Source organism: Alexandromys fortis, unplaced genomic scaffold, assembly GCF_014885135.2.
Source record: "Alexandromys fortis isolate MF-2015 unplaced genomic scaffold, M_Fortis_MF-2015_v1.1 scaffold_172, whole genome shotgun sequence".
Classification (NCBI taxonomy): domain Eukaryota; kingdom Metazoa; phylum Chordata; class Mammalia; order Rodentia; family Cricetidae; genus Alexandromys; species Alexandromys fortis.
The window spans coordinates 3082218-3093679 of record NW_026068061.1 but is presented as its reverse complement, the minus strand read 5'-3'; the positions used below and the strand labels follow the sequence as shown (position 1 = coordinate 3093679).

The window sequence follows — 11462 nt, the reverse complement described above, 5'->3', positions numbered from 1 at the left end:
CGTGACCACTAATAATTTTTATTATGCCAATTATTATAAGTACAATGCATTCAGCCAACAGGGAGAGACGGGACTTTTAGATTTCTCCTTGGCACCTGCTCTTCAGCATTTGTGCCAGATTTCTGTCCACTAAATTCTATGCCGCACATCTGCTTGTTAGCCAGGGTCGTCCTTGGCCCGTACAAACATTTCTTTACGTGATCAGGACGGTTCTCAGTCCCCGTGTCAACACATTTCTGCTCCACTAACCCTTTCCAGGAGACAGCCTAGCCCAAGGAGCAATCCCATTACACCCGCATAGTGTTTCATCAGTTACACTGTATTCAATGATTCCATGCAGGTAATTGAAATCCCTTTGTTTATAAACCTATCTTGGATTAAACATTCATGGCACCTACACAGGTGGACCAAAGTACAAAGACATACCTCACCTCAAATGAAAGTTTAATGGAATCTGCTCAGAGCAGCAACTGTGTCGCCTGAGCTCTGTGTTGCAGACGCCTCTCCTCTCCACAGCAAGGCTGTCTCTCCCATCTCCACAGCCTCCTCATTCTAAGTCGTCGCTTTCTCTAAATGGATACAGAGATCTCAGTCCAGGAACAGAGTCCTCTCGGGCTGGATTTAAATGAGATCACTAGGGAAATTTTACTTCTTGACAGATGGAGGGGAATCTTCAGGTAAGAATCATAGGTAAGAGCTGGCATTGTCTCGCCCCTCCAAAAACAGGGGTCCAAGGTGTGTGAGCCAAAGATACGTACGTCTTTCGCGTGACAAGTGTTCGTCATATACTTACAGTTAAAAGGCCTCCCGCACACCTTTTGCTGACAGACTCTCGCAAGGCGGGGACTGGGGAGGTGTGAGGATGCGAGGTTTGAGTGGACTCAGTGATTCACCTGCTCTTTTCTCTTTCACGTACAGGTTGAGAACCAACAGCACAGATTCTCAGGTAATTGCTTCCTCAGAGCCAGTGTGTTGTTTTCTCTAGCTGCTTCTTCACACAGTCACACTGAACAGCATGATTTTCATGTATGTATCTAGTGCACACCACGTCACCCAGGCTCTGGCATGGAACATGTGGAAACATTAGGGAGGTTAAAAGCCCGTGGGAGAGGTTTTCTTCATAAATTTCTCTCAATACTTCTTTTTCCTATTTGTTTGTTTGTTAAGACAGGTTTCCCTGTCAACTCATTCTTTAGACCAGGCTGGCCTCGAACTCACAGAGCTCTGCCTGCCTCTGTCTTCCGAGTATTGGGATTAAAGGTGTCGCCACCACCGCCTGGCCTCTCCCTACTTTTCATCAGTAAAGCACACCATATTGCTACTATTTAGAAAAAGCGGTGTGAGAATAGAAAAGTTCCTCCACTTGTAAAACGAAGCTACACTGTAGCAACTGAGTGTGGTCATGTCCCTAAAGAAAAGTAGTTGTAATCATAATTACCTGTATTGGCTTCTGGAAAGTTGTTTTCACTCCCCGTTTTCAAACAAGGGGCACAAAATTATATTCTGGTGTTGTAAAGGCATTTTCCAGTTTCTCATACAAAGTGGAATGAAAGACACGTGTAATCCATATAGCCTAAAAGCGTAAGGTAATGACCTTGTATCTCAGGATATGCTTGAATCTCTGCACCAAGGCAGCACAAACCATTAAGGTGATTTTTTTTTCCCCTGGCACTAATACATGTGATTAAGCAATTGAACTGTCAGTAGTTTAACTGCATGGCTAAAGCACTTCCCTTCTTGTGAGGAACTTGTAAGCAAAGCCTTATTTTTTTTTTTCTAAAGCCCCCTTAGCCCTAGTCTAAATTAGAATCAGGAAGATAATGTTTCTACTTTGGTTCTGGAAATATTAAATTTTGATAGTTACCACTGGGGAGATAGGACACTCCAAAGATAAGATGGCTGTCGAAGGGAAGGCATAAATAAATTCCGGCTTATGGTTTGACACAGGATGGGAAAGCCCATTGGTATGAAGGTGATGTTTTTCCATTTGGGTTACAAAATTCATCGCAGCCCATCAGCTTCCGTGAATCAGATGCTGTGTTCGCGAGATAAGAAAGCATCCTCACCTCTAGGCAAACAGAAACACTAAGAAGGCAGTACCCTTCGTGGCCGGGAAGCTGTTTTCATAACACTGGTATAGGAATGAGTCGGTTAAGGGTTGATGTTAACTAACCCACAAATGCCACAAGCATAGGTCAAGAAATGTAAAAATAGATTGTTTTTTTTAAAAAGACAGAAGAGAGTGTTTTAAGAATCACAGTCCCTTGAGGGGACAAATGAATCAGAGAGAATTAGGGGGGAGGGTAGGACCCAATTCTTCGATTGTCCGGTTAACAAGATAACAAGGACAACCTGGCCTAGACGGATAACTCATTCAACAATTACAAAATGCTGTCATCCCAAAACAAGATGCGGCGACATTTGCATTCTTCTCTAAATGTGATTTCAAGTCAAGGTCTTGGTAGCATTCATTATGTTTCCATAGTTACAGTTCACTTCCAGGCCCATCAAACTCAGGAGAAACCCCTTTGACCCAGACACTGGGCCTTTCCGGCCCTTCACGACTGTTTATCACAGCTTAGACATCTTTAAAAGTGAGACGACATTTCCCGAACACTGACAGACTTAGAAGCTAGGTCTTTAGTAGCTGTTTACTTTACTGGCGGGTGTCATTTCACACAGAATCGTGACGGCAGCCATGTATCTGCTGAGGAAACTGGAGACGGACCAGGAATGCTTCGACCCAAAGGACAAGAACAGGTGCCATCCCGTAGCTTTTGTCCCGTCCCCAAACTCTCCACCGTCTCTTCAAAACTGAATGGTTTGCCCATCTCCCCAGCGATGGCCACGGTAAGTAGAGCATGTCAATTAAACATGAAATGAAACGTGATCTTCCGCCAGCCAATAGCACTGGGGAACTGGATCTCCTGTCGTGGGAGGGTATTACGGAAGATAAGACCACAGGTGGCTGTTATTGGTAAAAGGAGTATATAATTAACATGACTTATTTATGGTGTTTGTCAAGGACACCGGTGGTGACTGTCTTTTCCTCACAGACTCTAGGTCTCTTTACATTCTCGGTTAAAGCTGAGGGAGGGCAAGGGTTCCACTCTAATGGTTTGTTGTTTAGCAAACACTAGAACCAGCCGTTTATTTGACAGATGGGTGAGTGTGTTACAAATGTGTAAAAGGGAAAGGCGGGAGAGAGAGAAGCTTTCTAGATCTGATCTTAGAACAAGGCTTTGATTTCAGAAGAAAACCGTTTGGAGAGCTCTTAATATATAGACGCCAAAAGAACTTGACAGACCAGGCTGTGGTGGCGCACACCTTTAAAACCAGCACTCAGGAGGTAGAGGCAGGAGGATCTCTGTGAGTCTGAGGCCAGCCTGGTCTACATAGTGAGTTCAGGACAGCCATCACTACATACAGGGTCCCTGTCTCAAAACAGACAAACAAAAAAGAACTTGACATTTGAGGTGCTAAGGTGATCTGGCAGCTTCTGGCCTCAGAGACGGTTTATTGAATTCAAGTCTCGATCCTTGTGAGCATGAGAGTCTTGGCAGAAGCCTGGCCAGAGAATAAAACCAGAGTCACTCGAGGGGGACAAACAAGTCGGGGCTGGAGGCAAGATCTTGGCTGTGAGAAGGAGCTTGTGCCATGGTCAGAAGACACAGCTGAAGGCTGTGAGTGAGGTAAGGTTAAGTCAGGAAGAAATACCAGCAAGGGCGGGCGCTCCCTCTGATTAGGCAGTCCTCCAATAGGATCCCTAAATCATAATGACACTCGAGTCTCCAAGACAATATCCCACACTCTTCCCATCCTCCGAATGTCTGTGTGGTTCACACTGGAGGACCACAAGGGCTGAGGACTGGAGTTAGAAGAAGCTCTTTCTTCAAAGGCTTGTGCACCTACACCATTGCAAAGACAATCAAACCAGCCTAAGCATCTCGGCAAAGAGCAGCAACGTTTGCTGTGTGGTCAGACCCGTCACATACACTGAAGCTGCGGCCTGTGCAGGGCCTGCTGGAGAACAACGAGCAGGGACTGAAACCTCTCCTGGAAATGCCACACAGAACTATCATATAGTCTTCATTGGGCTTCTTGGGCACCAAAGCTAGGTGCCCTTCCTCACAGGCAGCTCTGTCTCTTGCCCTCCCTTCTTTCTCTCCCTGGCTCACAGGAGACCGGGCATGCAGCAGAGCTCCCGTCAGACCCAAGATGCTCTAATTCATTTCTGGCTGTGAAGCCTGAGATGGAGTCTCAACTTGTGTCTTACGTCTCCAGTAAGCTGTTCTCCTTCTAATTAATGAAGAGTAGTGTGGAATCCTGGGCGTGCTGTAGGGCTCAGAAGTTATGACGCCCATACTGTAATAAACTTCAGAAGTTACAGCAATACACCTGTTCATGTCTAGTCCAGTACCTAAATGCTCCAAAACTCCTTTGTGTACCGACGTGACAAGAGGGAAGTTCCACACCTGACCTCATGTTGCAGCAAAACCACAGGCACTCTGAATAGCAACTACCTTTGTGCCATGGGCTTAAGATATATGGGAACTATAGCTAGCTTCATATTCTTAATTGAGCCCTGTTTCCAAGCTGTCCTATCACACACACACACACACACACACACACACACACACACACTCACTCACACTCTCTCTCACACACACACACTCACACACACACACACACAAGAGTGTGCACGCATAATATTCCAGAATCTGAAACGCATGACATCCTGAGCTTTCTTGATGAGGGTCATTCGGCTTGTTTATGCATGTTACTTAAAAAGATAATATTCTTGTCATCTGTAAGAAGTTTCTATGTAGAGTATCGTTTTAAGATTTACATGTCTGAAAAACTTACCAACTCTTTATGTGGGAAGAAAAGAGAGAAAATTGTGTTTCTATATTGGTATTTGCCTGTAAATAAAGAAGTAAATTCTGCAAGGCTTCCTAGGCCACAAAGAGTGGAGGGGGGGAGGGCAAGGAGACAAACGGGAGGGATCCTTTTTTTTTTCACAGTACACATTTTGTACTCTGGCTTTTGAGCCACACAAAGTACTGTCTATTTTTAAAAACACACACACAAATTTTAAAAATAAAAAAAAGCACTCACAGATGTTTGGAAGCCTTGTGTTGGGGAGGCGGGGGAGCACATATCTGCAAGCTTGCCTCCCTAGCAAACACAAACAGTGGCCAGGGGAGCTCTTCCCCACCCTCCCCAAGGCGGTTCTCTCCCCTTGGGAAAGGCTGTAAAACAAAAGATTCAGACCCATGCAGTGGAAACAGAGTTGATGGAGTGTTAAGGAAGTCCCAGAAGTAGAGAGAATTGATTTTTCTTTAAAAAAATGAATTTGGATTTATTCCCGTTATGTGGCCCAGATGCTCGTGTGTCCTCTGAATAGTGGCAGCGTTATTAAACACACCTAGGGACTTGAGCAGGGAGCTTTGGGAGTCTGAAGGCGCCTGTTCCGGGGAGGAGTCTTGGAAGCTTGACCGGCTCTCATCAGCATTTCGGGAGTGCAGCCGCCTGGCAAATTATCAGAGCCTTGGAGTCAAAACACTCGCCGAACATCTTTTGTGTAGCTCTACTGCTCTTGATGCGTGACGCTTTCTGACAGGCCACCGGGCTGTATCTTGGCTGGGAATCCCCCAGGAAGCGGGGTGGGGTGCAGCAACCTACCACCCGCTCCAGCCTCACCTCTCCCATTGTTCCTCACCTTTTGTTGCCTTTTGTCTCCGACTAGAGCTTTTATCCTTCCAGACTTCTACCGCTTGGTGGCTAAGAGGACTTGACAGCCCCTGATGAAAGAGTCACGACCCCTGAGCTCTTACCCAGTCCTGTCCGATAGTTCTCCATCCCAGTGGTCCCAGATCCCTATCCTCTTCCACTTCCAGACTCGAACACCCAGCTTGAAACACATTCAGGTGGCCTATTATTGGCAACCAATAAACAAACTCCTGATATAGCTGCAAAACTCCCCACGAATCTCATAGTAAAAAAGTGCTGCCAAGAGACCAGCAATGGGCTCTGCTGTGTGTGTGTGTGTGTGTGTGTGTGTGTGTGTGTGTGTGTGAAGGCAGAAGCTGGTACACCAGCATGAGGTCTGGCTCATAGACAGGGAATTCTTGATTTTCTCCCTCTGCATATCCCTCTGAGGCATCTTAGGAGCCATTAGTGAAATCGGCTATGACCTTCCCATCACGCTTTCTGCCCATGAACCTGAACTGTAGAGTTTCTATAAATGGAACACCTCCTATCAATAGGGAAACCTTTACTCTGATTTCTGCTGGGTTTGAGCAATGGAGATGGCGAAGGTGAGACGGCTGGGAGGGAAAGGACAAAGTCAGCAAGGTGAGAATGCTCCTTTCTGTAACCTGAGACCCCACTCCTCCCATCTCGAGGTCATAAATTATGACTCCTGCTCTTGTGTTCTGGGTAGACCACCAGAAACAACCAACTGAAAGTCTTATTCCAGCCAGCCGGGACCACAGTCAGGTATTCGGGGATCTAGGTAGGTGTGACCCCGAGTGTCCAGAGTACAGGGTTTTGGAGGCAAAACTCACATCCTGGCATCTTGCTTGGCAGCTGCGGAGGTGGGATAGGGTTCTTTGCAGAAGAAGCAGTTCAGCAGAAGCTACGAGTGGTTATCTCTCTGGGTAGGAGGTCCTACCCAGAAAGACTACGTCAGCTAAGGGCATCCTGACCTTGGGTTCCTAGAACAGAATGGGCAATTTTTCTTGGGATTCTCCAGCAAGGAGAACCGGGAAGCAGAAATGAGAACACTTATGGTAGCTTCTTTTTACACAGCCCAGGATCCCAGCCACTTTCAGTGAGCTGTTCTTGCCTCAGTTACCACAAGCTTGCCTCCCAGGGATTTGCAGATCCTTCCAAGTAACAATACCTCCTCCTAGAATTAAATGCATACAGTAATTATAACTTGCTCCAAACTTAGTCCCATGCTCGGAACACATAAAATGCTTGACACAAGCCTTTGCCAGCCTAGTTCAAATCCGGCCTCTGCCACAAGCTTTTCTGAGTAATTCAGCTTCAATATTCTCTCCTCCCTTTTTTATTTCATGGCACTTTTACCACCCTATGAAATATCACATATTGTAGCCTGTGCATAGTTTCGGGGTATTAGACTACTGACGTAGCCAAATCTCACGCCATGTTAAGTATATGATGTGACTGTTAAGCTTTTGACTATGAATGGTGAGATAGTTAATTTTCATAATCAATATGACTCGATTTAGAATCACCTAAGAGACGGAGCCAGACCTTGAAATATGCCTATGAGGGCTTTCTGGGAGAATTTATTGCGGTGAGAGACCTTTCCTGAAATCGAATGGCACTATTTCGTTCGCTGGAGGCCCTGCCAAAGTATGAGGGGAAACAGGAAAAATAGCCAAGCTCCAACAGTCCCCTGTCCACCCTTCCTACCTGTTCCTCTCTCTCTCTCTCTCTCTCTCTCTCTCTCTCTCTCTCTCTCTCTCTCTCTCTCTCNTCTCTCTCTCTCTCTCTCTCTCTCGTAAGTCCCACACAGATCTCAATGTACTATAAAAGTATCCAGGAAAATATCCAGGATTTCTTGATGACTATCATTAAAATCACTATTAAACTAAGGGCAGGGATATGGGGTCCTGTCTGCTTCATCTCCTCCCCTCGATCAAGGGAGAAACCTCAGCGATGGGAGAAATCAGCGTTGTAGAGTCAGATAATGGGACAAGAGGCACAAGGAGAGAGTGTGGTCTATGTAGGAGCACAACAGTGGAGCTGGCTGGCAGAGGAAATGGGACACAGAGACACAGTCAGATGCACTGAATTTCCAGGACTCTCCTGAGAAAACCTGTTGGGAAAGTTTTGCCCAGGACTTTATACGATGAAAACCAGAACTCAAGTCTGAGGCAAATCTGAACGTAGATGAGAACAAGGCTGGGTGACTTCACCAAGAGGGTTGGATCCGGGACAAATTACCTCGGGCTGACTCGTTTACTTCACGGTTCTTTTCATCCTCTTTTTCAGATGTTGCAAAGAAGTCTCTTTGGAAACACTGTCCACGTCCTGGGCAGTGACTGGAGGAAGGCGCATTTCAAGTTTCACCGTCCCTTCTCTGACCTGGCTTTTGCTTTACAAGTAGAAAAGGTGACAGCTGGCAACAGCTGGCTCAGTCATTTCCAGTTCCTAATCTCATCTTGCTTGTCTCTGCTTCTCTATGGATGCTTGTGTCATTATAATCGAATGTAGAAATGACTGTGTAGCTCTGAATGATAAAAGACTTCTTAATGTCACCAAGTCTTGTTCAGGCTCTAGCCAAGCCCGCATCTCTTTATTCCTCCAATTCTTTTCAGTTCTCATTGTACTGCATCTCTCCGAATTTCAAGCCCCCAGAAAGATTCACAAGGCCGAAAGAACCCTAGAAACTCTTTCTGGCTTGATTGAAATATCAGTAATCCATGTCAGAAGTCACTAGTCACACCTACATTTCAGGAGCTAGCCCACTGGTTTCCCGCCGCCCGCGGATGTGAAGCAACATGCAGTGACGACAGGAAGGAGCAGATCTTGATCCCAGGCATCAGGCTGAAGGCAGGAAGCCAGCCACTGTAGATTCTAGCTTAGTGATGGCACCCAGCTGTAGCTCACAGAGACAGTGACCCAGAGTGTCCCTTTGCTAAGCCCCGAGGGCCAGCAGGAAGGGAAGGTTGCAGAGAAGAACAAACAGTGACAGCATCCAGTTCCAAGATTTACTCCTTGTGAGGCTGGCCCGGAGGTCCCACCAGGATGGTACCCAACTGCATCCTTCCTATCTCACGGGCCTCTTTGCCCACTTCAGGGAGGTGCCCAGAGCGTTCAGATGGCAGTGCAAGGTTCCATCATCAAACACTTACTCTTTTCCAGAGAGGAAAAACACGGCAGCCCTCACAGGTAAGAGAACTGTGGTTAGCATGTAAAAAATGGCCTAATGGATCTAGAATCTTTCTTTGCGAAACAATGAAACTCTCAGGTGGCTTCAGGAACGATGTCTGTCTTTGTAAGACAGAAATGGCTCAGGTTCTCCCAGAGGAGTGGGATTACCCTGGGAGAGCTTAGCCTGGTGCCATGGAACCCTGTTTTCTGCTTGCCTTCTTGTTACAAATTCAGCTCAAACTTAGAAACCTCTCTCATGATTCCCTATGTCAGATACTAAAGGATTAAAAATTAGCCAAAGACATCTATGTATCCTCCAGCAAGATAAAGTATATCACCCAAAACAAGAGCTCAGGGCCCAATACATTCTAAGATCAGGAATAAACACATTCAGTAGAAACAGAGCCCAGGATGCAAATTCTTTATGCAAAGGATTTATTAAGGGGGTGCCTTCTGGAGACCGATATAAGAGGGTGAGGAAGCAGGATAAGGAAGGAGAGGCACCTAAGGAAGGAGGGGATCCCCAGACATCTCAGTGAAAGCTACAAGGCAGAGCTAGGGAACACAGGCTGCTCTTCAGTGTACCCCCCTTCAGTTAAGAGGCGGAGCTTCCATACTAGCCATTCCAGACAGTCATTGGCTTGGGCCCTCCAAAGGAAAAAAAGTATATCACTTAGTCATTTCTGGGTAAGTGGCTCCAAGCCAGTAGAAGAGTTGGAAAGTAGGAGTCACAGGAGCAGGACCCAAAGTAGATGGGGGACACACCCATCACGCGAGAGTGCAAGATATCTGAACTAAAATACACAGCAGTGTACTACATAAGCATACAGCCTAGCAGTTGATCTGGGCTAAAACATCGAATACATGTAAATGAATCACTGCTCTGGTTGCCCTGCTCCATGTGGCCTTCCCGGACCTTCCCTGTCACAAGTTCCCTCTCCTCCCTGTAAGCACCTCGCCTTTCTGTCATTCTCTCTGTGCAAGCTTTGCAGTTATTCCGTCCCAGCAAAGAGCTGGACAAACAATACAAGTAACTGCTAGCCTCTGTCCGTGTTTCTTTGTGAACCAAATCTTAAAAATTTGAAGAAAAAAAAAATAAGCAGAAGAAAGATTGCTCCCACTCCCCAGAGAAGCTGGAGGTCCTCCCGGCACTGGTGGGATAGGGAAGACCACAGACTCAGGACCCAGGTGGCCTGAATGACTCAACTCTGTATCTCACTCCCTCCCCTCTAAAATGGGAATAGATCTGGTACCGCCAAAGAGCACCTTCGTGCATTAAATGACATTAATGTGTGCAAGGTACTTAGTGAGGTGAGGGACGGACGGCTCAGGGTGAGCTGACGCCCCGGTGGGAGGGGGCGCTTTAAGACGTGACCAGGTGGAAAGGGAGGTGCAACGTGCCTGAGGGAGGGGCACGGGAACGGAATGTGCAGGGGGTCCTTGGGGTTCCATCTGGGAAGAGACTTTACAAAGTGAACATGTAGGAGGCGAAGCTGCAAGGATAATTTGGGATTGAGCTTGAAAAATGACTGTATCAGTTGGGGGGGGGGCAACATATTCAGGGCGACCCGTTTTGGAGTTCAGAGCCAGCCAACAGGGGAGCGCTAGGATGAGCCAGGCTGGTGTTGCTGAGGGAGCTGCCTTGTTGCCCTGAAGACTGCGGTTAGGGGCAGAAAGGCCAGGCTATCCTGCACCACCCTCACACGGCAGGCTGAGAGGGGAGCCAGGAGGTTGTCCCCCATACTCGGAAAGAGACACAAACATCAGAGACCAGGTTGCTGATCCCACTGTTTTTTTTGTTTTTTGTTTTGTTTTTTTTTTTGTTTTTTTTTTTTTGTTTTTTTTTTTTTTTCCCTGACTGCCTGCATTGCAGCTTATGTAACCTGAGCCAGCGTGAGCAGGAGCGAGCCCTAGCTGCCACACTGGCTGGCATCCTGTGGACTGCAGGGGCAGCTGAGAAGGCCATCGTCTGTTTTGTCACCAGAGACATCCCTAGCACTTCGATTCTTGACTGCTCTCGCGACAATTTCATTGAGAGGGTAAGCGCACTCCAGCCCGTGTGAGCTAAAGAGCCAATGAAGCTTCAGCGTGCACATGGTCATGGGAACGCAGCCCCCACGGAGGACCTGAATTAGCCAAAGGGACCTTCAGACATGCAGTCACCAGGGGCTGTAAGTGCCTGGTGGCCAAAAGTGAATTTCTCCTAAAGATGGCGAATTTCTCCTAAAGTTCACTCGTGTCAAGAATACACTGCATTTGGATAGTGGGTTCCAGGTTATCTTAGTGGTTAAATGTGCTGCTCAGCTCTGGGTTTGATACACACCACCAAAACTTGGGGGGGAAAAGATCCACATCTGAAATTAGCATTAGCTACATTTCTCTATCCGTTATCATAAAGATAGTTAAACTCTATCAGAGAAAAAAAATACCTACTCACGGTTTTATTATTTGAGGTACCATAGTGACTTAAAATTGAGGGATGTGACAGGGATGGCATCACCACCTGGCTTACCATGTGTGTTTTCTGCGGCCTTGTGTTTAATGCCAGTTTT

At 46.7% G+C, this 11462-nt stretch overlaps 1 protein-coding gene across 1 annotated transcript in view; it reads left to right on the top strand.

Moving 5' to 3' along the window:
• Nucleotides 1–573: 573 nt before the first annotated feature.
• Nucleotides 574–11462, top strand: part of Mindy4b (MINDY family member 4B) — a 29000-nt gene continuing 18111 nt past the window's right edge. Inside the window, exons 1-6 of the mRNA XM_050120261.1 lie at nt 574–677; nt 919–946; nt 2683–2850; nt 8029–8148; nt 8837–8928; nt 10784–10949. Coding sequence (XP_049976218.1) covers nt 574–677; nt 919–946; nt 2683–2850; nt 8029–8148; nt 8837–8928; nt 10784–10949 — 678 coding nt within the window. The remainder of the gene's footprint in view (nt 678–918; nt 947–2682; nt 2851–8028; nt 8149–8836; nt 8929–10783; nt 10950–11462) is intronic.